The sequence below is a fragment of the Stegostoma tigrinum genome, chromosome 29 (genome assembly GCF_030684315.1).
Source record: "Stegostoma tigrinum isolate sSteTig4 chromosome 29, sSteTig4.hap1, whole genome shotgun sequence".
Taxonomy (NCBI): domain Eukaryota; kingdom Metazoa; phylum Chordata; class Chondrichthyes; order Orectolobiformes; family Stegostomatidae; genus Stegostoma; species Stegostoma tigrinum.
In genome coordinates this window covers 35,451,109-35,477,003 of record NC_081382.1, presented here as the reverse complement: position 1 = coordinate 35,477,003, position 25,895 = coordinate 35,451,109, and the positions used below count along the sequence as shown (strand labels likewise).

The window sequence follows — 25,895 nt, the reverse complement described above, 5'->3', positions numbered from 1 at the left end:
AACATGCCTTCCATAGAGAAACTAACACTGCACCATTGTCAAATGCTATTTCTGAAAACAACTCATTACCTGTGAAATATTTTAGGCTGTCCTCTGGTCCGAAAGAAACGGAAATCACTTTTTTCATGTTAATTCACAGATGGACTGACAGAAATATATGGTGAGGTCTTGTTGAACCTAGCCAATTCGTCTATCCACACTGCTGACCAGATCTAGTAGCTGCTTGATCCACTTAGGAACAATGTGTGATCATCACGTTAAATTCAGGTAAACGTGTTGTTTTGGAATTGTGTTGTTGTGAGTGTGTGAACGGTCTTATAGGGTGACATCCAGACTACTTTCTGAAACAGAAGTCGGGTCACATTTTAAAAGTTTATTTCCTTAATTCCTCATTTTAATGTTTCCCTGAACATACTAAGATCCTGCCACAAGGACAAACAAATAGGGGCAAAAAACATTTTACCCACAATTTGTGGCACTATTTTACAATAAAAATCACAACTGCCTGACACAGAACGCTGATCACTCTATCAAAATTCTCTTTTTGGACAGTGGATCTCATAATTCAATCCAACATGTTCAGATACCTCAGTGGTTACAATATGTGTGTCAGTTGGTTCAAGAGTAAGAATCTTTAAACTTGTATATCAACAATGATTCCGACAAAGAGAACATAGTTTTGTTTCAATCACAGTTGCAGCCTCTGAGCTCCTTCAACTTGAGCGTGAACAGTGAGGTCCACATACTGTGGTGAAGCTCCACTGAGATATCAGTAAGTACAAGGCTAGGATACTGAGGCAGGAAGTGGTGTGATATCTGTGAGGTGGTCCTAATAGCAGAGTGGAAAAGGGAGGCTGAATGTAAAGGATTTAGGACGACATCAACTAAGTGACAGAGCTCACAGGAGAGTTGACAGCAAGTGCAAGGAAAAAGTAGATTTTAAAAGTTTTAATGACTGAAAGGAAGACCAGATAAGAGGGTAGAATTCCAGTGGGAGCGGTCAAGATGTTGAATGGTTGAACATTAAAGTGAGGAACATGGAGTGGGAAATTACCAGAGAATCTGTGCCAGCTATTTCCTGTATGATAAAAGGCCATGCCTCATTCATAACTTTTTCGGTGATGCAAATAGCAAGTGGATAAGGGCACACCAATACTTCCATTGCAATGTACAGAGGATCTGCAGTTCTTTCGAACAGACCGTTTGGTTAAGTGCCAATGCAAGATAACGGGATAATCTTGGAATTTTTTTAAAGCAAGTGCCTTTGGAAAGCAGTGACAGATTGGCATGTCAAATTGAGAACATTAAATGTTTGTCAGGACTTGTTTGGCTCGTACTTAAACTCAACTGCAATTTGACAAAGACACCAAATTCTCCCATAAAATGGATAGCGAGCCTCTGGGGAGTCCATCCTGTCCAGTGTTCTACCCCACTGAATGCTAGGAAGATAGCGTACCTGTTAAATATACTCAATACCTTGTTTGCAAAGGCATCAGTTATCCTTGCCCACTGGACACTTGTCAGAATTGATATGCTCCTTGTCAGCTCTTGGATTAGGCTGAGGAGATGGTGCTCAGTGCTTTCAAATGGCAGCACATCCTGCAGCTCTTCCTTGTTGTTACCCTAATTCCATCCTCGTCAAAGCAAGGACTTGGGGGGCACGTTTGCAAACTACAGCATCCGAACTGGTAATGCCTTTGCCAGATTACTCAATGCGCATTAAGACTGAGTTGTGTGGACTGCAATCACATACAGACTTGGTGTCTAAACGTAGGACATAGTAAAATAAACTCTGGTGTTTCTTTCGAATGGTAATGTTGGCACTCATTGTGTTAACCCCCACCATTAGCAGATTTACACAATTCAATTCCACCTCGGGGTTTAAATATTGATCTGTAACTATGAGCATGAGGTATTCATGTAGCAAGAAAAGTGTGGAGCTTTGAACACTTGGGAAGCCAGTGTTGTGAGGTGAAATAGGTGAGCCTTTTGGAGAAAAGAAAATAAACACTTCTTTTGCAATGAAGTTAAAGAATAGAAATTTGCAACAACACATTAGGCTACAAAACATTCCTCCATGCAGAAGCTGTTGTTAACCTTAGTAAGGGTATGGGGACACAGCAATGACAATGACAAATACACTCTGGTACTTCAGTGGCCCCTGTTCACTGAAGGTGGTAGCGCGCACTTTCAGGTGATATATCCCGGGTTCCACCAGTGGGCGCACTGTGTACACAATCCCACGGCCCTCGTCAGTGCGAATGATGAAGGGGCTAGCCACATCCTGCTCGATGGCAGTGAAGTTGGTCCTGCTCTGTAGTACGCCACGCTCTGAGAATGCCGAGAGTCGGATCACGTCATGCTTGGCTGGGATCCCCCGAGGGAGGGTGAGCAGCTTGTACTGGAACATCAGGGGACCAGCTGCACAGTGGAGGATGCAACGGCGGTAACAAGTCCTAGAAAATGGAGAATGGGAAGAAAACAGAAAACAGTACGTTTCAGGCCCAGGAAAGAGAAAAACAACTTTCATAATTAAACCCTGCATTCTTCCTTTTACCCTGGGCTGGCTCCCCTTCGGTAGCTTGCTGGACATGGGGTCTCTAAGCATTGGTGGCTGCCTCGCATGTTGAAACACATCTGGTTCGGTCCACACTTGATATTCTGTTCTTGGCATTCATCAATATCTGAAATAATGAAGCAGAACTGATTGCAGGGATGTCCAGCTAATAGGATAAAAATAGCGCAATGACATTAACAAAAGGCAACTGCAACTGGCTTGATGAAATTCCTAACATCATAAGAAATTGGAGTAGAATTATCTTGTTCAGGCCATTGATGCTGTGCTATCAATCAATACTGAGGGCTAACCGGATTATGACCTTAACCCTACATTCCTAACCAGGCCCAATACCCTTCATTTGCTTGTCAATTAAAGATCTGTCTTATTCAGACTTGAATATATTCAATGATGCTGCCTCTTTTGCTCTCTGAGGAAGAATTCCAAAGACCAAACACCCTTAAGAAAAGAATTTCTCTCATCTTGGACTTAGAAGGGAGATGTCTAATGTTTAAACTGTTTAAAGTGAAGCTCTTCATTTCCTCAAATAGGGGAAACAGCCTCTCAGTATCCACCCTGTCAAGACCTCACAGAATCTTATGTTACAATAACATTACTTCTCATTTTTCTAACACCCCAGCCTGCTCAATCGTCCCACACTCCATCTTAAGAATCAACCTGGTGAATATTCTCTGAACTGTTTCTAATGTAAATGTATCCCACCTTAAGTGATTGAAACTGTACATATTACTCCAGATGCAGTCTCACCGATGCTATGTATTGTTTTAGCAAAACTTCTCCACCTTTACGCTCCATCTCTGCTGCAATAAAGACCTATATTCCATTTGTTTTCCTATTTACTTGCTAAACTTTCATGGTCATTTTTTTGTGATAAAGTGCAAAGACATGTAGAATCCATTGGATTGAGGCATTCAGCAGTCTCTCTCCATTTATATAATTTTCTGCTTTTCTATTCCTCCTGCCAAATTGGAAAACTTCACATTTTCTCACATTCTGCTCAATATGCTAAATTTTGCTAACTCATTTATCTATATCCTTTTGCAAACTCTTTATAGCCCCATCCCTCCAAAACTCCCATTCCTTCTTGTAAAAAGACTAAATGAGATGGATTCACTCAGTTGTGACTTCAACGTCAAATCTGCGCATGGATTGATAAACCAAGTCTCTCTAGGTGCTGACGTGTGGTGCCCAAATTTGGGACAGCAGTCCCACAGATTAGTTCAGTAACAGCCTGGTGTAGTTGTGAACACAGAACCATATTCAACAGCCCAGGCTCCTCCATCACTAACCCAGGGTCTATGTTGACCTCATTGCAGACCACTGCCACTGATAGCTAGAGAATAGAGTTCTGAATGTTGTTGATTCCTTAGCCCTGGTTATCATTCATATTTTCCTTGTTTCCACATTCCCCCCAAAGTATTTTTGTCGCCTTTGAAATATGGGATTTAAAATGTGTCCACACTACTCTAAATGCAGCCAGAGCAAGTAGAGGTATAAGGAATTAGGAAATTCATAACTACATTGGTATTACATTGACAGCAATGTAGTGGGAATGGATTGGGGGTGGGCATGGAAAGGATTCTGAACTGGATCTGTTGACTCAGTTTATAAATGTAATATCTTAGTCACATAGATGAACAGGCTTCCAATCTAATCTTTGGTTACTCCTCATCTTAGTCTTCATCTTCAAGCAATGATTATGCTTCTGAACTCCCCACCATTTGGAACTTCCTCCCTGCATCCAATCTCTCCACCCTGTTAGAATTTAATAGGTTTCTTTGAGGCCGCCCCTCCCACACCCCGCTACCCACACCCCCACCCCCTACACACACACACACACACACACACACACACACACACACACACACACACACAATCTTCTAGACTCCAGTGAATACAAACCTAACCTGATCTGTTGGGAAGAACCAGGAATTGGCAGTATCAGGAGAAAATCAGAGAATACGGAAAGAGATTGTTTGCCAATGGCATAAAACCATAAGGAATAAGCCACTGCCACCCTCTGTATTGTTCATCACTCACCCTGGCAGTTTCTACCATTGGGCAGCAGGCGATACCCAGGAGGACAAATGCAACTGTAGCTGCCCTGGGTGTTCCTGCAATCATGCTGGCAGAAATTCCAAGTCTGGCATTCATTGATATCTATAACAAAAAAAACCGTACATTCAGATCAGGCACAGCACCAAGTAAACAATTCTTGATTTTAATTTGAAATTAAATCAAAATTTTGTCCTTTTTGTTGCATTAACTCTTCTGATACAGTACGGAACTAAGGTGGTTACACTTCATAAATACTGAAGTTGTGATGGTGCTTTTGAAACACGTTATTTATTTGTTAAGTGAGCAATATATGGGGAGAGGGGAGAGGAGACAATACAATAATAATTCCTATAATATCCTGGTCATCTCCTAAACAGGTAGATAACAAAAAAACAAGGTAGTGACATTCTGTGTTGTAATTCAATCCAGAATAATCTTGTCTCAAACTGTAAAGGATCCATGCTGTGTGAGGAAAACAGTTTGCAACTGGGGAGATAGTGGTGTGATCGTAATGTCTCTGGACTAGTAATCCAGGGGTTCAGGGTCATGCTTTGGAAACTGAGGGTTCGTGGCACCTGGTGAAATTTCAATTCAATAACTCTATGGGGAATTGAAGGCTTGTTCCAGTGATCATGACCATAGAATGATTATCTTTAAGTGGTTCACCAATGCCAATATGGCATTATATTGGGCAGTCCCATTTCCATTGCTGACAACAGTGGTGGAGACAATATTTCTGGGGTGTAACAGTTCTGTGGTATTAGAAAGGTTTTAATGGCCATCGTACTGTGCAGCATACTAGAATTTGGCACATGCTAATACTTCACTAAAAGCAAATATAATCCTCTAATCATGGAATTAATCTAGTTGCACCACTAATTAGTCTATTTAAATATTTGCTGATTTCGCATATTTACAGATGTGATCTGAGAAGGATAGTTTTTTAAACAATGTCGCCATCTACTGGACAATAAACGTGCTGGTTGAAAAGGAGTTACTTTGTTTAAGCTGCTCAACCCTTTACCCCTTTTTCTTACTCCCGCCCATTTTCTAGTTTTTTTAAATTTTCTGACAGGATTGTATTGATGATGCTTTCTTGAAATGTTCCTGACTTAGTTCCTTCTACTAAAAATGGACTTCTTGCTTTGTTTCTGTTTTTATTTGATTTGCAATTTTGCTTATCCTAACCTTTTTCTTCTCATTTTTATTACACTTGTTCTCTTTCTCTTCAATTCTCTCCTTCCTCCTTCCATCCTTCATAAAATTTTATTTTACTACCATCAAGTATCTATAAACCTGCATTAAAGGCAAAACATTTTGTCCACACTCAACAAGTCATGAATTCTGCAAGTTCCCACAAGCTACTTTCCATTTTCTTTGATTTTCTTAATTAAAAGATGATGATTAATCCACTTTGGGTAGGCCAGCACTAATTGACCATCCCTATTGTTCCAGAGAATATGGCAGTGAACCACTTTTTTCACTTGCTGAAGTCCATGTGGTATAGGTACACCAGTTAAGTTACTGATCACTGGCAGTGAAGGAAAAGTGATTTCTTCCAAGTCAGGTTTGTCTGCAGCTAGGAGTGGAACTTGAAGATGGTAATGTTCCCATGCACCTGCTGACCTTGTCCTTCAACGTGATGCAGATTGTGGGTTTTGAAGGTCTTGTCAGGGAAGCCTTGGTGAGCTGCAGCAAAGCACTTTGAAATGCTAAACATTTTGTTAGTGTGTGGAGTTAGGCGGTTAGGTAGCCACCATTGATTTCTCAGTCTCTGACTTAGAGAGCAGCCACGGTATTTATATAGGTGATCCAGATCAGTTTCTGGTCAATAGTTAATCCCAAGATATGCTGGTGTTCAGATATGAAATTATACTAAGGACAATCAATTGGAAAAAGTACAAGTTATACAAAGATATAAAACAGGATCAGTTGTAGGCCCCTCAAGCCTGCTTCATCATTCAGTAAAATCATGGCATCTGTTCATGTTTTAATTTGGTATTCTGCTCATCCCCAATAAACTTCAATTTCCTTACCTAATAAGAATCTATTCACCTCTGCCAAATATTTGATGACCCCACTTCCCCTCATCTTAGCCTTAAAATGCTGACAACTAATTTTAACATATTACCCCTCAGTTCTGGGCTGACCCACTGAAGAAAACATCCTTTCCATGTCCACCTTGCCAGCACCTTTTAGGATGTCACACACTTCAACTAAAACTCGGAATTTCTTGTTGAAAGCATTACTCACCTGTACACAGGCCATTCCTCTTTCTATATCCAGTGGGACAGGACTTCCTGTTGACCTGTGTTTCAAATTCCTGGTTCATCTTCCAACCCAACCAGGTGTAGAAGGGGTTAATCTGGTTCTGGCTGGTCTGCTCGCTCTGGCTGTATCGACTGATAGAGACTAGCTGGGGTCTGAAGCTTGTGATTGTGCTGTTGCTCAGTTTAGGCTTTTCCAATCCAGCACAGGATTTGGCATCAGCCAATAGCTGCTTTCCGGGTGGACACAGGCACTTGTAGCTGCCAGCCAGATTTCGACATTGGTAGACACAGGGCTTGGGAATCAGTTGGCATTCATCAACATCTGGTGCAAAAGGGGAGGGGGTGGAGCAAGGAGCAACAGGTATAATCACGATGTATTCAAATAAAATATTAGTCATTGGAAAAATCTTGAAAACATCAGGCATCACAGTCACACTTTCAGCAAATTCTTAAGCACTGAATCCATTCTCTCTCCTCATTCTGAACTTTGAACATGGATAGGAGCAAACTGTACAAGACTGACCTGATACTGTGAAAGGAGTCCCACTGAAATCTATTGGGAAAATCTGCGGGAAGCTTGAAGGCACTCTAGAGAGCATGAAATGAATTTCACAATATTCTCAAGTAGGTATCAGCAGCAGGATTCCATTTAAAGGAAGCCTTGCTGTCACTATTACCTTTATTTGATATCAGGAGAACATAGTTGTCCATTTTCTCCCTTTCAGTTGCCAGGGGTTAGACCTAATGCTGAAATCCTAGAGTTGCCAACCCATCACGACTGCCCCGGAGTCTTTGGGAATGAAAGATTAAAGTGTTGGGTATTTTGAAAATCATTAAACCTGACTGTCCCCAGGACCTGACAGGATATTTCCCAGAATCCTGAGGGAGGCAACAGAAGAAATCACTAGGGCCTTGAATGAAATTAATGTATCCTCTTGCGTCACAGGCAAGTCCCTGGAGGACTGGAGAATAGCCAACGTTGTTCCCTTTCTTAGGAACGGCAACACAGATCATCCAGGAAATTACAGGCCATTGAGCCTTACATCAGTGGTAAGGAAATTATTGAAGAAGATTCTTAGAGTCATAGAGTCACTACAGCATGGAAACAGATATGTTGGTCCAACTGGTTCACGTTGACCATTTTCCCAAACTAAACTAGTCCCACTTGCCTGTGTTTGGCCCATACTTCTCCAAACCCTTCCTATTCATGTGCTTTATCTAAATATCTTTTAGAATGTTGCAACTGTACCTGCATCCAACACTTCCTCTGGAAGTTCATTTCACACACTAACCACTCTCTGAGTAAAAAAGTTGTTCTTCATGTCCTTTTTAAATCTTTCTCTTCCAACCTTAAAAATATGTCCCCTAGTTTTGAACTCTTCCACCTTGGGGAAAAGACCTTGGCTATTCACCTGATTTATGACCCTCACGATTTAACAAACCTCTATCAGGCAGTCAGTGAAAAGTCCAGCCTATCTAGCCTATTTTTATAACTCAAACCCTCTGTTCCCGGCAACATCCTGGGAAATCTTTTCTGAACCTTCCCCAGTTTAATAATATCCTCCCAAAACAGGGCAAGAGGCTTCACCAATGTCCTGTATATAACCTCAGCAAGATACCCCAACTCCTATAGCCAAAGGTTTGAGCAATGAAGGTAAGCATGCCAAACACCTTCTTATCCATCCTGTTTATCTCAGGGACAGGATTTATTCACATTTGGAGAATTATGTATCTACTATCGACAGGCAAGCATTGGTTTGCATGGGCGAGTCATGAAAAACTTGATGGAGATTTTTGAGGAAGTAACAAAGATGACTGCTGAGGGCACAGCAATGGACGTGGTCTAATGGATTTACAGACAAATGTATAGGTAGGGAATAGTTGGATACAGGTCACCTGTAGGTAAAAGGTTTTTAGTTTAGAAAAGGCATCAAGTGTCAGCACAGGCTTGGTGGGCCAAAGAGTCTGTTCCTTTGCTGTACTGTACTTTGTTCTGAACACTTTTTCCAGCAATTCAGGAGTAAAATTATCGTGTGGCTTGACATAGAGTCAATAATCACCCAGTCAGATATTGAAGAGTTTACTGATTTCCTGGTTGGTGTAGGAAGGCAGTGATGATCAACAAAGGGTGACGAGGGGGTGGACATGTTTTGAGGTACAAATGTGAAGTGACAATTTTTCAAGTAAATCATCCATCGAAGGTTGGCAACACACTTTAAACAGTGCAGTTTACTCCAGGCCTTCACTAATGGTACTTTACACCCAATTCACAATCAGAAATGAGAGTGTGCCTTGATAGTGGCTGGCACTTCCTTTAGTTTCTCCCTGCTGTGCAAACCCCTTTTTTTGCACAACATGGTCCCTTTAAGATAAGTTGCATGGCTGGCCATGAACACATATTAAAGGATTTGCTGACTTTGTGTGGCTTGTTTGTTCCCTGCGTAGTATGTTCTCTAACCTAGAAGGAATGTTGGTGACACCTTTCTTTTGGGTTTGGACAGACGATGGTACAAACTGCAGCAAGTCAATAAAGGTTATGACTTTTCAGAGCTTCCATCCTCTATTCTTCCTCTCACCCATCTGAGCACCCCAACACTCCCTCTGCCACTTACCTAAACATGGTCTTCCCACGCCCTGTGAGCGATACCCACGAGGACAGCTGCAGTGATAACTTCCTGCTGTGTTCTCACACTTCTGATTATATCGACACAGGTGGTCCCCTGTTTTACACTCATCAACATCTATGAAAAGAAAGTGCAACAAGAGGTTTTGAAAAGTAGAAGTCCAAATCAACAAGGGAGAGAGGCAAATAATCAATGGTCAAACGTAGCACTCTTCAAGCAATGTCTTGGATGCAATCTCACACAAGACTGTTAAATTTTTCAGATTTATACTGAATCTAATTCTACATAGGTAGGATTGCTGAGCAAACATTCAAGTCGAAGGGACAGTAAAAACTGCTGATGCCGGAGTCAGAGATAACACAGTGTGGAGCTGGAGGAACACAGCAGGCCAGGCAGAAAGTTGATGTTTTGGATCAAGACCCTTCTTTGGAAATGGACGACAGGGAAGGGAGCTCTGGAATAAATGAGAAAGAAGAGGTGGAGCTGGGGAAGGTAGATGGGATTACGATAGGTGATTGCAGGTAGGCAGCGGTGGGGATTGGTCAGTGAGATGGAAGGATTGGATAGATGGGAGAGAAGATGGAAAGATGTGCCAGGTCAAGGAGGCAGAGAAAAGGAGAAGAGCTGGTCCCTCTCTTCCTACAGACAACACTGGAACTATCCCCCACATTTTCCTCTACTACATCGATGACTGTATCAGTGCTGCCTCATGCTCCCAGAAGGAGCTTGAACAGTTCATCTACTTTACTAACACCTTTCACCCTAACCTCAAATTTCTGATACCTCCGTCTCCTTCCTGGACCTGTCCGTCTCCATCTCTGGTAACTGCCTCAAAACTGACATCTATTTCAAGCCCACCGACTCCCACAGCTACATAGACAACACCTCCTCTCACCCACCTTCCTGCAAGAATCTCATCCCCTACTCTCAATTCCTCCGCTTCCACCGCATCTGCTCCCAAGATGGGGCGTTCCACTCCCGAATATTTCAGATGTCCTCTTATTTCAAGGACTGCAACTTCTCCCCTTTGCCATCGAAAATGTTCTCAAATGCATCTCGTGTTTCCTGCACCTCTGTCCTCACATTCCCTCCCCGCAACAAAAACAAAGGCAGAATCTCCCCTGTCCTCACATATCACCTCACTATCCTCCGTATTCAACGTATCATTTTCCGCCACTTCTGCCACCTGTAATCCGACCCCACAGCCAAAGATTTATTTCCCTTCCCAACCGTATATGCTTTCTGTACGGACCGTGCTCTCCGTGTCTCCCTCACCCACTCCACACTGCCCACTAGCCCCACCACCCTCAGCCCCTTTCCCTGCAAAAGCAGGAAGTGCTACGTCTGCCTCCACACCTCCCCCTTCACCTTCATCCGAGGCACCAAACAAACCTTTCACGTCTCAGAGGTTCACCTGCACATCTGGAGACCGTTTTGTAGAACACCTGCACTCGGTTCGCGACAAATGATAACACCTTCCAGTTGCAAACCATTTCAAATCCCCCTTCCACTTCCTGGGCAACATGTCCATCCTGGGCTTCTTCCAGTATCACAATGACGCCACCCGGAAACTGGAGGAGTAGCACCTCATATTCTGCTTTGGGAGCCTACAATCCAATGGTCTCAATGTGGACTTTACCAGTTTCAAAATCTCCCCACCCCCGATCTCATCCCACAACCAGCTCTCCCTCTCATCCTCACCTCCTTGACCTGACACAACCTGTCCATCTTTTCTCCTACCTAACTGCTCCTTCCACTTCACTGACCAATCCCCACCACTGCCTACCTCCACTCACCTATCACCATTCCACCTACCTTCCCCAGCCCTATCCCTCCTCTATTTATTTTGCGGCTCCCTTCCCCCTCCACCATTTCTGAAGAAGGGTCCCACCTGAAATGTCAACTTTTCTGCTCCTCTGATGCTGCCTGGCCTGCTGTGCTCCACCAGCTCCACTCTGTGTTATCTCTATTCAGATCAAAGGGCAGTGTTTTAAGGAGAGGCTTAAAGGAGGACAGACAAGTGAGGAGATTCAGAAAGGGAATTTGAGATATTAATGTGTATGCAGAGACACCACCATCCATGCTGGGGGCAGTGAGGGGATATGCAAGAAGCCAGAATTAAAGGAATGGCAAATTCTCCAGTATGGGACTAGAGGAAATTTACATAAGGAGGTGTGAGGCCATGGTGAGATTTGAGCAGGGAAAATGAAACCTACCAAATTGAAGCACTGATAGACTGAAAAATAATGTAGGTCATTGGGCACAGAGCTGATGGGTGATAGGATTTGGTGTTAAATAAGACATGGACAGCAGAGGTTTAGATGAAGTGAAGTTTATATAGCATGGGAAATCAGGCGGCAACATGGTAAATGCTAATTTTCTCAATATCAGCTAGTTACAATTGGGAGGTTTTAATTCCTAAGCAAATGGAAGAAGGCCAAATTGTCTAACGTATTTGCATCAGCCAACAAGTAACCAGCCTAAACCCCTTAACTAGCATGTAGTCCTTGACCACATAAGTTACAGCACTTCATGTACATTTCCAAGTGCTATTTAAATGTGATAAGATTTCTGCTTCTTCCATCTTTTCAGACAATGAGTTCTAATTTCCCATCACTCTTTGGGTGAAAAAAAATCACACTTAAAGGTGATGGTGGTCCTATGTATGTGTTGCCTTTGTCCTTCTCAATGGAAGTGGTTGTCAATTTGGAATGCACTGTCTCAAAGATTTGTCTCAGAATCTTCAGTGAAGATGGTTTGGCCTGGGACACTGTCCTGAGGGACTCCTGCACAGATGTATTGGAGCTGAGATGACTGACCTCTAACAACCATAATCATCTTCCTATGTGTCAGGTAAGACTCCAATCTGTGGAGAGTTGTCCCCTGGATTTTCACTAGCTCCAGTTTTGCTAGGTCAAATGTGGCCTTGATGCTAAGGGCCGTCACTCTCACCTTCGCTCCAAAAATACTCTCATCCAGACTACAACCTCTCAAATCTCCTTTTTAGCCTCTCAATAGTGCAATCATGCATTTCTTCTTACAGAAACTGGATTGAAAAACCATTGCAGGCAAGACCAGAGTAAGTAATGATAAGCATTTGACAGACAGCCAATGGACTGAGGTTTAAGCAAAGGTACTTACCACCACAGGCTCCACTGGGTAATCGCATAGTGCCACGAGAGCAGCTCTCTATGCATTGGTATCCTCCCTCGGTGTTCTGGCACTCTTGGTGGGGCTGGCACACATTCATAGTGCACTCGTTGATATCTGTATTTAAAAGATAAACCCCAAGTACTCAGTACATGCAGCAGCTTTAAAGAGACTGGTTAACTTTACACAACATCAACCCTGCTCAATAGGTAGCATTCTCACTTCTGTCAAAATGTTGGGGGTTCAAGTCCCAGTTCAGAGATTTGAGCACAAAATTTGAGGAAGCTCACATATGTCAGTTCTGAAGAAGGGTCACTGAGCCTGAAAATGTTAACTCTGCTTTCTCTCCACAGATGCTGACAGACCTGAGTTTCACTAGAATTTCTGCCTTTGTTTCAGATTTCCAGCATCCACAGTTCCTTATTTCATATTTTTGAGGGAGTGTTGCCTGTACGAAATGCCATCTTCCAGATGAGGTCCTGTCTTCCCTCTTAGGTGCTTTTAAAAAGATATCGCAGTACCATTTGAAAAAGGCCATGGGACTGCTGCTCAGTTTCCAGGCCAATATTTATCCCCCAACCTACATCACTACAACAGGTGATCTGGATATTATCACATTGCTGTTTGTGGAAGCTTGCAGTGTGCAAATTGGCTGATATATTTCTTACTTTCCAACCATAACCTAGAGTTCTTCAAATTGAGTTGGGCTTTAACATGAACAAAGGTGGTTTCTGAACATCATGGGATCCCAGGTTCAGCTCTCCAAGCCTCTGCAGAGTTGATGGTGCCTGAGTGATGGACTTGGGAGGTACAATTGACTTTAGTGAGTCACCGTGGATGAAGAAACCTCAACCCTGGATGCATCTTTGATGATATCATCATGTGACTGTGAACGAATCATTCAAACTTTTATGTCCTTTTCCAATAAATTTGTAATTAATGATGGATAACGAAAAATGAACACCATGTTTGTTAATGTCTGTACAAAGTATCTGGGGATTTATCTTTAGTTTCTGGAGACTCCAGGGTAATCCCGAAGGGTTGGTAATCCCCATTTTTTGCTTAACTATGGACCTTTTGATTCCTTTTCTTGATTGGCTTCTTCTTCAAGGGAGCTTTCTTTAGGAAGGAAAAATAAATTGCAATTGAGGTGCAAAATAACTTTTAGGTGATGGGTAACAGATAGCCAAGGGGAAATCTAATACAGGTCTTTACAATTAAGAAAGGCTTTGATACAGAGAGAATGTTTCCACTTGTAGGCAAGAGTGGAGCTGGAGACCATCAATGTATAATAATAACAAGAAATCCAACAAGGAATTTAAAGGAAACTACTTTACCCAAAGAGTGGTGAGAATATGATACTCCTTACAATGAGGAGTGGATGAAATGGATAGTGTATATTCATTTAGGGAGAATAGATAAGAATTTGAAGAAGAGAATGAGCATTACAATCAAAGAGTTAAATGGGGTAAGATTAAAGGATGCTTGAGTGGAGAATAAACACTAGCATACAGGCTGGTTAAGTTGAATACCCTGTTTCTATGGAGTATATCCTCTCGAAGACTCACCTATACAGTGCTGTCCCAAGGGCTGATAACCAGGATCACATCCACATCGATAGGTACCAACTGCATTGAGGCAGCGCTGTTGACAGGGTGGGCTGGCTGACTCCTCACACTCATTAATATCTAAAAGGAAAAGTCAAAAAGAGAAATCACGCAAAAAGTCGCTATAGTTCCGAACTGCTGATAAGCTTCAACTGTTTTTGTACGGCCCTAACATTGAGCTCAATTAGCTGATCTCAGCTGAGACAGTGCTGGGAAGACTACAAACAGATTCAATATCCTGGCAGAGGAAGGAGGGTGAAGAAAAAAAAAATCCATCATCTACCTTTCTGTTAATCAGCAAGCAATCCAGTAACTCCCACTGAATGGGAGGATGCTACATCATGGTAATGCTATAGGGTTAACAATCGAGTGACTGTGATCAGTAAATGGAAGACAAGAGTTCAAATTTGACTGGTGAGAGGGCAGAGATTTTATATTTGCTTTAAAAATACTGGAATAAAAAGATAGTCCCGTAAATAATGATCATGAAACTATCAGGGTGTTATAAATGTCTATTTAGTTCACTAACATCTGCTCAGGAAAGAAATCTGCCTTCTTTAACTGGCCCGTAAGTGACTCCAGACTCAAAGCCATGTGGTTAACTGTTAACTGCCCTCTGAAACGGTTCAGCATGACTCTCATTAGTAGGTGCACACCACCACCTACTCAAGGCACCTCCACCCGCCTGGAGTCTTGCCTCCTTTGCACATTGTTCTCAAGATGGTTGTGCTGCCAAAGAAACCATTACCCACTTCCTTCTGGAATGTGCCTTTGCAAAAGAAGTCTGGAGACAGATGCAATGGTTTGGTCTGGGTTCATCCTGAGCTGCACCATGATTGTGCTCTCTGATCTGTGCCCAGGGAGCACACTGGGACAAATATCAACTATGACAGGAGGACCATCAAATGAGTAAAAGATGCTCTTTGGCATGTTAGAAATATGTCAGTCTCCCAGTCAAAGAGCTGTCCTCAAACTAGTGTTGCAAACAGGCACATTGACTATGTGCTGAGGGGTGGCAGGTTGGAGGGAAGAGGTGACGTGGGTTGCAATGAGAAGTGGTTGGTGAAGATAGGAGGAGGAGAACCTGATTGTTTTCTCTCCTGGATGAGATTCCTCAGCCTTTCATTAAGCTCCTGAGTCTTGCACATTTCCATTACCTTCACAATGAGCTCCTTCTGCCGACTGCTTGAAACCAATCCCACATCGCACCAGACAGCGATATGAGCCAGCCTCGTTTAGACAATATTGCCCAAAGTGACACATATGAATCCCAAGCTGACATTCATCAATATCTGTTAATAACAGAGAAAAGAGAAAGTGGTCCAAATAATGTAGCAGTAATTAGATTATTGAATGAACCGATGTGCATTGACCACAATGTATTGGTGACTTTGTGCATAGAACAAGAGGACTCTTTGACAAAAACCCTACACATAGGGGAAAGATTATGTCAGTCTTCACAGACAGTGTTTCGAGACTTATAGAGTGCTCTTTAAACTTGATAAAGTTTCAGAACTCCTATCCTGTTTAGACTTTTAGAATTGGTACAGAAGGCTGAAGAGTCACTACAATATCTCTTCTGGTCTTAGAGTAAATGTCAATAGCACATTTTCTCATTTTTATTTTCCATCAACAATAACAAACAGAGTTATGAACAACTCCCGAGATCTTTCCCATCACCGTGAGTATTCCTTGTTTTCACAAGTGTTTCCCATTGAATGCTATGAGGAAGCCAGTGGGACAAGTCCATGGAGTGTAGCTGTTGTGAACAGGGGATCCTCATACAGGCCATTCACCTTCGTCAGTACAAAATGGGCAGAGAATAACTGAAAAGGTTGCTGACTTGTTCGCTGACCTGGCTGGTTTTGGTTCAGATCTTTCATCACTATGTACAGGAATTCCTAGAGGCCTCACTGTCCACCAATAAGGCAATCAATAAACATGTTTCCACACTGTTTCCACACAGGCCTGTTTTCACACTGTAGGGAATCTAATCTAATCTAATCATGTGGATTTAGATCCCATATACAAACCCTCGCAGAAAAAAAACGGAAATGAAACAAAACACCTTAGGCCAGATCATATAGATATTAAGTGGAATAGAATATCATCGCTTCATCAGAGACTGCACTGACAATGTTACCTAGCATGGTGATGAAATATCTGAACTGTAACCAGTCAGCTCAGCGAGCAAGTTAACAACCTCACCCACAACCCGAGATATAAATCTTCGCAATAACCTTAAAATCGCTGAAAATTCTCGGCGCTGTAACAGCTACATGGTTTAGCAAGTCTATGCTGCTATGAACCTCCTCCCAATTTATTTCATCCAATCAACTAACACCCTACCCACCATCTTGCACATTCATTTTAGTCACTGCCAATGCTCAGAAAAGCAGTGTGTACCATCTACAAGACTTACTGTAACAACTCACAAAGCATCCTTCAGCAACACCTTCCAAATTTTTACCTTTTTCATCTCCAAAAACAAGGGCAGAAGATAAATGGGAACACCAGCACCATTGGCAAGTTCCCCTCCGAATCACACATTTTCCAGACTTGAAAGTACATTGATGCTCCTTCAACGTTTCTAGGTCTAAATCCTGAACACCCTCTCTAACAGCTCCCAAAGTCTGCAGTGGTTTTAAGAATGCAGTTCGCCTCCATCTTCTCAAAAGCAATCAGGATGAGGTTTAACCAATGATGACCACATCAAATCAATGAAAAATCTTGCCTTTAATTCCATTCACCCTCATGTACTTCTCCAGCTTCCTTTAAATGGATCTTTGAAATGGATCACTTCAACTGCTGCATGTAGTGGAGAGTTCCACATTGGTATCATTTTCCAAGTAAAGAGATTTCTTCAGAATTCACTGTTACTGACTGGCGAGTGTGTACTATCTGCAAGGTTCATTGAAGCAACTCACCAACGGTCCTTCGATAGCTATTTCCAAACCCGTAATCTAACATCAAAAGTCCTTCTTCAAGCCACACACAATCAATTTTGAATGATATCATTGCTCTTTCACTTTCGCAGGTCCAAGTTGTGGAACTCCCTTCCTGTCAGAACTATGGGTGTATCTATGCTCCTATGGACTGCAGTAGTTCAAGTGAAAGTGCAAGTAATTACAGCCTCAGAGGACTATAGATTTTATGAGGATTAATTAGCTCAGTTAGCTGGATGGCTGGTTTGCAACGTTAATGGACACCTCCAGCATGGGTTCAATATATGTACGAGACAGATCAGCAAGACTTCTTAATTTCACCCCTCACTACCAGTCAAGTCTAATGAGTGGCTCAACACCACAATGGCTTTGCTGGTATAGAATATCAAACGTGAGCATTGTTGGCTCTGGGATACATAATGGTAGGAAATGTTCGTATTGAGATAGTGAATATGCCTGCACTTCATGTTCCCTGTGTCAATATCAAGTCTCTCTCAAATTTTATTCAATAGTCGGCTTCAGGTCCAATGATACATGTGTTGGCTCCGGCTTGGTGGACCAAAGTGTTCCTGTGCTGTACTGTTCTTTGACATCTGCTCCTATTCCAATGAGGTTTAAGTTTCCAATCTACCACTGTTTTAGTGTCAATGATTAATAAGGAACTGTCCATTTTCCCAGGCAAACAGCTTGTAATGGGACCAAAACCACTTCCACTTGAATCTATTTACAGGCAGATAGAGTGCAGTATATTTCCTGGATGACCACACATTATCTATTTTATACCAAACACAGGAATGCTAATAACAGAGAAACTGAAGCCTACCTAAACAGTACGAGGATGAATCGAGAATATATCCTCCTGGACAGTGATCCTCAGTGGAACCTGAAACACATTAAAAAACAATTAAACCTGCTGAGTAATTATAGAGTCCATAATTTATGATCTTGAACACTCACCCTTGTGGAAGGAGACAGTAATCCTGAAATTCAGCTCCTCCATCTTCTCACTGTAGAAGACAGAGATGTACTCTGCCTTCAAAATCTGAAAGAGTGAAGGCTGGTTGCCCATCCCAGAGTCATACTCAATGCTGTGGTTACAGTGGAAGGAAAGAGGGGAGCCACTGTGAAGAAAGGTTTGGGGTGATGAAACATAAAGTTGTCCTGGACCCGTCTGGACATACTTCTCACTGAAATCCTAGATTTAAAGAAAGGAATCATTGTTTGGACCACAATTAATGCAGACAATTTCCAACAGTGCAACATCATTGCCCTTAAATTAAAAGTTGTTATTTAAATACTTCTAATTTTATTCTTCCTTGTAAACAGGTTCTATTTTGATCTGAAATTTCTAGTGATCAGGAGCAGAAACTCTGGCTGAACTCCTCTATAACTTGCCATGCAGTTTGGGGGCAGTCACCTTGAGCAGGGATTCACCTGCTAAGACATCGTGGCAGTTGGCAACTGCCCTCATCTTCCATAAGGGAATAATTGAACCAGAAATCCCAATGAGTAAATACCATGAGTTGGAGGTTTGGACAAGGAGAAAGAACATGGGACTGAGATTTAAGGCTGGAAATTAAGCTGATAGACAAGTAACAGAGTTAAGTGGGAGTTTTAAGATGCTGATTTGCAGTTGCAATCCTTTTTCCCTTGGTTCCACGATAAGGTCCTGAGCTCAAACCATTGTTACTGGTTTGGGGGTGGGTGTGGGAATCACCTGGAAAATTCATAAAGTGAGAAAGGGAGATCTGCATCTCCTTCTCCCAAACATCTCATTGCAAGCATTTCTAAGTAGTCACATTTGGAGCAGCATTGATGACGTTAAGGGGGATCGGATGTCCGTCAGTAACTCATGGTTGGTTTTGGGGTTAAAGAACATCGAAGGAAGACAAAGAGAAGAGAAACATTTGTAAAAATGAAATCTGACCCATTCAGATTATATCTATAACTTAGGAATGGAAAGGTGAATTCATGATTTTTTTTTGGGTCAGATTCTTAAAGCAGCTTGCTTGAGAGACAAACAGACAGCAGGCTATTTTGGATGTGGTAATGTGCACCAAGACAGGTTAATTAATGGCCTCACAGTAAAATAGCCCTTAGTTAGGACAGTTCATAACATAATTGAATTTCACAGTCAGATTGAGGAAGAAGTGAGTGGGTCTAACATTAGTTTTTTTATGAGCATATGAGAACAGATCTGGTTAAGGTGAATGAAAAATTAATGTAAGGAATAAAACTAGCAAAGATACAGTCCATTGAGAAAGAAAATCTCTAGGGGTAGGATGTATCATTTGTAGCTAACTAAAGAAGTTACAGATAGTACCAAATTGAAAGAAAGGGCAAATGATTCTGTAAAGATGAGTGGCAGGTCACAAGAGAGCACAGAAAACAGTCAACATTTATAAACAAAAGAATGTAGAAAATTAGAGAAAGCTGGCTAGAAATATACAAACAGAAAGTAAGAATGCCCACTTATATTTAAAATGGAAGAAAGTACGAATGATGTCTGGTAGTTCTCCAGACAATGAGTTTTGGTAATTAATAATGGAAAGTAAGGGAATGGCAAATAAACCAAATAGAATACTCTGCAGCTGTTATCACTGTAAGGATACAAATAACCCATTAGTAATTTTAAATTGAGAGGTGGGGGGGGGGGGGGGGTGCGGGCAGAACTTAAAACAGTTACCATCACTAGTAAAAGGACAATGAGAAAACTACTGGAACTAAAGATAACATGTCCCTGGTTCTGATGGATTTCATCCTAGGGTCTTAAAAGAAATGACTAATGGCATAGCTGCAGTACATAGTTGTAGTAGGCACTGAATGTTAATTTTCCAAAATTTGCTAAAGTCTGGAAAGATCCTGTCAGCTAGGTAAATAGTAAATGTAACTCCTTTATTCAAGAAAGAAGAAAGATAGAAGGCAGAAAACTGCAGGCCAGTTAGCTCAACATCTGTCATAGGAAAAATGCTGGAATCATTTATTAAGGAGGTTAAAGCAGGGCAATTAGAACATTCCAATTCAATCAGGCATAGTCATATTGTGAAATCATGTTTGGCTAATTTAATAGGGTTCCTTGAGGAAGTACAAACAACATGAATAAGGGGAACCCATGGATGTGGTGTACTTGGATTTTGAAAATGAATTTGACAAGGCTTCAAATCAAAGGTTACTATGCAAATTAGTAGTGCATGGTATAGTAGGATCATATTAACATTGATAGAGGATTAGTTAGCTCATGAGAAACAGAGAAGGCACATAAATGGTTCATTTGCAGGTTGAAAAGCTGTATTGAGTAGAGTTCACAGGTATTAAGTTGGTGCCTCAATTATTAAAATATATATCAATACTTGGATAAAGGTACTGAAAGTATGTTTGATAAATTTTCTGATCAGACATTAATAGATCAGAAACTAAGTTGTGAAGAGTACATAAGGTGTCTTAAAATGGTAGACTTGTTAAGTGAGCAGGCCAAAAACTGGCAGAGTATAATGTGGGAAAATGTGTACTTGTCCACTTTGGTAGGAAGAATAAGTAAGCAGCATACAATTTAAATGGAAAGAGACTGTGGAACTTTGAGGAGACAAGGCTATGCTGTCCTAATATATTAACGACTAAAATTTAGTATACAAGTGTAGCAAATCATTAGAAAAGCAAATGGAATTTTAGCACTTACTACAAAATGAATGGATTACAAATTTAGGGATTTTTGCGACAATTGTGCGGGATACTGGTAAGACCAAATTTAGATTACTGCACACAGATTTGATCCCCTTACCTAAGAAAGGACACAATTTCATTTGAGGCAATTCAGAGAAGATTCACCTGCTTGATTCCTGGTTTGACGGTGTTGTCTTGTGGGTGAAGGATGAAGAAGTTGGACCAGTATCCATTGAATTTTAGAAGAATGAAAAGTGATTTTATTGAAATACATAAGATTCTAAGGAAACTTGACAGAGTGGAAGCTGAAAGGATATTTCTCCTCATGCAAGAGACTAGACAGACAGTTTAAATGTAAGGTGTCTCCCAATTAAGATGGAGAGTAGGAAAACATTTTTTGTCTGAGGGTTAGAACTGTGCATAATTTTCTTCCTCAGAAAGCTGTGGAGGCAGGGTTGTTGAATATTTTTAAGACAGACTTGAATACATTCTTGATTGACAAGGGAATCAAGATTTAGTGGGGGTAGCAGGAAAATGGAATTGAGGCCACGTCAAGTCACACATGATTTTATCAAATTGTGGAGCAGAACTGAGGGGCTGAACAGCCTCCTAATGCTAATTCATATGATTGTATGTATGCTTATAAGTAGGTAAGACACACAAAATCTGCTCTGAAACTTTACCTCCTAGCCTTTTACTCGGTTGTTTACCTCTAGTTATATATGAAGAACTGTACGGTCAAAGAGATCTACTCACCTTCACAGCAACGTCTGCAATCACTATGTTTTTGGGGACGTAACCATTGATCACTATGTCAAACAGTAGGACACCCTCTGTGTCTACTCCCCGGGCAATGTGTGTCATTCGTAGAATTTCACCTGGAAGTCAGAAGCTGCAGTCAGAGAGCACCTCTTGGCATTGCCTTAGTGACAGAATCAGACAACCCAGGAAGTTGGGAATCTGCTTAGGCCATAAAATACCCTCAGATACCGAAATCAAACACATCATCATCTCTGTGCATGCAAATTTATTCTGGACATGTGTAGGGTCACTCTTACATTTGGATGACAAATCCAACAGGACATGTATGACCCCAAAACCCATCTCCAATTTTTAAAAATGTGTATCTTCCCAACTGCTGCTGCTCCTACCAGAGCCAGCACATGGAAAGCTCCATTAAAGACAGCACAGAACAGCAGGGGATTTTTCCCTATTCAATTTGGGCTTGCTGGCATTCACTTTACATTTGCTGACTGATATTTATTCCTCAATCAATGTCATAAAACAGACTGACAGATTGCTGCTTGTAGGGTTTACTGCGTGTGAATTGGCTGTCAGACTTCTTGCATTACAAGAGCAATCATATTTTATAATTGGCTTTAAAGCACCTTGAAACAGTTGGTCGCTATGAAAAAGAGCCCATGAAAGCAAGCTGTTCCATGGGCCAGTCAAAATACAGCCATTTCTCTCTCCAGTGTTCTTTCTGCAGCTATGCTCACTTACCTGTTGCAAACTCCATTTGAGATTCTTGCCTAAAAACTCCTTTCGTCAGAGTGAAGCCATTTGCTGTGCCTGGTGCAGGATAGGCCACCGTCCAATAAATGGGGGTAAAAATTGAGGCAAGTACTCTTACCAAAGGTCCTAAAACATATTGCAGGAAAAGGAGACAAAGATGTATTACTTTGAAACAATTGAAAATAAAATACTTTAATAAAAATACATAAAAACAGAAAATGCTGGAAATACATATCAGTTCTGGCAATAGCTAAAGACAGAGAGAGAGAGAGAGAGAGAGAGAGAGAGAGAGAGAGAGAGAGAGAGAAATAAATTCAATGTTTCAGATAAATGACCATTCATGAGAAGTGTAAAGGGGTGTTATGTAGACAGGGGAAGGGTGAAGTCAGGGGATTTATGCATTCTGAATAAGAGATATACAGGTTGGGTAAATACACTGGTTAAGGGTTATAACAGACTAAAGGTGATTCGGACAATTAATTTACAAGGCAGGCCACGGACACAGGTTTCATCTGTGCCATTTTAATACACAGATGAATGGCATGTCTAACTGGGGCACAGCAAACGGCCTCACCCACCTATCACCTAAGCTAGACAGACAGGGAAGAAAAATCAACAATAGTTTTACATTTCAAATCATTGTCTAGTAATTCCCACTTAATGGTGCCAGGGTTGAGGTCATCTGCAATTCCATTCATGGGTGAATGCCTGCCAAGTAACAGAAGGAAAGCATATGGGCAGAGTACTAGAGTGAGACCAATCCCTGAGACAAAGTTAATGCCAAATAGGAGCTTTCATTGGAGACAGAGAATTGGTGAGAAAATTGCCTGTTACAGATCATTAAAACACTGCAGTCAGAGTAAAAGAACAAGTTGAAGTACATACAATGTTTGGGGAGCTGGGGATTGGAAAGAATTGGGGGAAGAGATGGGGAGGAGATATCAAAGCGCAACAGAAAGTGACAGGCAACAGTTTATGACAAAGTGCAGCCAGTGCCTTCAGTCTGTGAAATACCAACCGATTGTGCTTGGAATGTTCTGAATGTTTGCCTGAAGGGTTGTAGTGCCTGCAGCTGCATTTTCTGTGATGTTTGCATCAAGGATTGCGATTCCAAATTCTTGGTCATTAATAATTCCAATCAGACTGCCCCTGGCTCTCCCTGGAACACCTGTAACGAAGGGGCAGCATCTGTTACTGTGGAGTCCAAAGCTTTACCGAAAGATAAAACATTTTATCCCCCACCAGAGGGTGTGGGCATTTTCCACTGCAGACATTAAGTGTTGGCTTTAAGCATTTCTCACAGTCCAGACACACTGGACAATCTCATACTAGGGGCCACAGCCTCAAGACAAGCGATCAGTCATTTAGAACTGAGATGAGTAGAACTTTCCTCATTTAGATGCTAGTGAATCTTTGAAATTCTCTATCTCAGAAAGTTGAATTTGTTCAGATGTTGAGTATATTTAAGACAGAACTATATGGATTAATAGGGAATAAGGAATCAAAGGACATGGAGGGAGGGCAGGAAACTGTTGTGGTAGAAGATAGGCTATGTTGGCATTGCATGTTCAAACATGCTCTAGGGACCATATGATGTTTTCCAAGTCCTTTTTCTTATGTTACTTACTTGTTAATCTGAGAAGAATGCAGCTCTGTCAGTGCAATATGCCCTCCACTGCACTGCAAGTGCTAGTCTGGATTCTGACCTCAAGGTCCTGATGCTGAACTTTGCATCCATGAACTTTGTACTCAGAAGTAAACATCTTACATCAGCTAAAACAGAGCCAGTGTCATTTGTCAGTGAAAAGAGGAAGGACATTAACGCATGGGATTTGAATCCAAGTCCACTGAATGCTTGGAGAGTACTGACCCACTAGACCAGCCAATCTTTATATTGAAATAACACCGTGTGAAGCTGGATGAACACAGTGGGCCAAGCAGCATCAGAGAAGGAGGAAAGCTTGACATTTCAGGTCGGGACCCTTCTTCAGAAAAGGGTCCTGGCCCAAAACGTCAAGTTTTCCTGCTCCTCTGATGCTGCTTGGACTGCTGCGTTCATCCAGCTTCACACCATGTTATCTCAGATACTCCAGCATCAGCAGTTCCTACTATCTCTGTGACAATCTTTAAATAGAGTTTTGTTTCACTACCAGTGGTAGCCTTTTCACCTGGACATGGGTGGTAGCTGCAGCTGGCTGTCTGGAAGCTCTCTCCAGGGCAGCCTCTTCCATTGCTGTTCGGGGGAGGACTGTTGCACTGTCGTTTTCTCAACTGCTTCCCTCCTCCACAAGAAGCTGAACATTCGCTCCATGGTTGCCATGGGCTCCAACCACCATTCACTGCCATAAAGAACATTCATACAGCCTGTTTGAACATTTAATCAACAAGGATTTAATGCCACAAGTTAAAATAGTTTCAAGGTACCAGGTATAATTGCAACCCATTTTCAAGAACTTGGTTTACATGTTGTGACATAGAGGATGTTGTCATTTAGTAATGTTAATGCCCACATGCATTCTACCATTTCAGTAAACAGGTAGTGATTCATATGCAGCAGGTCAGCTTCAAATCAAAGTTGCATTCATTAAATTACAGGGGTCCAAATATCAGAGCATCAGGAGGAAATTGTTACAGCAGAATATGTGTTGGAGGAAGTCACACAGCTATATGTCAGGGAGCATCATTGGAAGTTTTAAATCTCCTTTGTGAAGACTTAATCACAGTTTGAATGACAATGCATTCAGCACCACATGTCTTGCTATCTTGAGGAAGAGAAGCCTAATTTTGGACCAAAATTTTGTTACAGCACAAAGATAACAAAGTGGTCTCAGCAAATGATCAGGAGAACATTGCCAGGGAAAGTAAGGAGGCTGACATAAAGACTGTCTACAGGACTGGGCTGGACAAATCAGATCCAGACTTAAGTCTCGCTTGATAGATCCTATTTGGTCTTCCTTTTCGTTTTGATGAGGTGCTCTCTTGTGAAACAAAAGCATGCATGCTGCAGCTTTGGTTTTAATATTAAAACAAAAGTTTATTACACAAGAGAAATGCAGATAAAATAGAATAAACCAAACTATTTTCATATAACATAGCTTTAAAGATTTCAAGATATTTCAAAAAATATAATTCCATTAATCCTAAAAGCACACTTTACAGTACTCACACCTGACAAAATTCCCTCTGTATGCCTCATAGGGTTTGACTTAACTGCGGCTTCCATTCCCAGTCATGTGAATCTGACAGCTTTTTCTTTGATTTTTCATATAACTGAGTATATACTTCCTCAGCTTCAAATAACTCCTTTAGGTTTAATCAAAAACTTCTAGTGTGGAACTTGTACTAAATTCCTTCCACTGAATCAACCTATTCTGAAAATTGTGAACTATCTTCTTTTTACAGGAGCAACTGCTTTCCACATTCAGCTTCAGTTAAGAAACCTGCAGAACTTCCAAGTCTGAAGCAACTCTGTTTTCTTCCCCCAGCTA

At 41.5% G+C, this 25,895-nt stretch overlaps 1 protein-coding gene across 1 annotated transcript in view; it reads right to left on the bottom strand.

Moving 5' to 3' along the window:
- Nucleotides 1-358: 358 nt before the first annotated feature.
- The window catches only part of LOC125465267 (hemicentin-1-like), a 434,244-nt gene continuing 408,707 nt past the window's right edge, over nt 359-25,895 (bottom strand). The window contains exons 92-105 of the mRNA XM_048558547.2: nt 24,576-24,746; nt 23,426-23,575; nt 22,396-22,533; nt 21,649-21,770; nt 18,190-18,427; nt 18,056-18,115; nt 15,445-15,579; nt 14,249-14,368; nt 12,672-12,797; nt 9,519-9,647; nt 6,890-7,228; nt 4,619-4,738; nt 2,558-2,684; nt 359-2,456 (exon numbers count right to left, since the gene is read on the bottom strand). Coding sequence (XP_048414504.2) covers nt 2,099-2,456; nt 2,558-2,684; nt 4,619-4,738; nt 6,890-7,228; nt 9,519-9,647; nt 12,672-12,797; nt 14,249-14,368; nt 15,445-15,579; nt 18,056-18,115; nt 18,190-18,427; nt 21,649-21,770; nt 22,396-22,533; nt 23,426-23,575; nt 24,576-24,746 — 2,333 coding nt within the window. The 3' untranslated portion in view covers nt 359-2,098. The remainder of the gene's footprint in view (nt 2,457-2,557; nt 2,685-4,618; nt 4,739-6,889; nt 7,229-9,518; nt 9,648-12,671; nt 12,798-14,248; nt 14,369-15,444; nt 15,580-18,055; nt 18,116-18,189; nt 18,428-21,648; nt 21,771-22,395; nt 22,534-23,425; nt 23,576-24,575; nt 24,747-25,895) is intronic.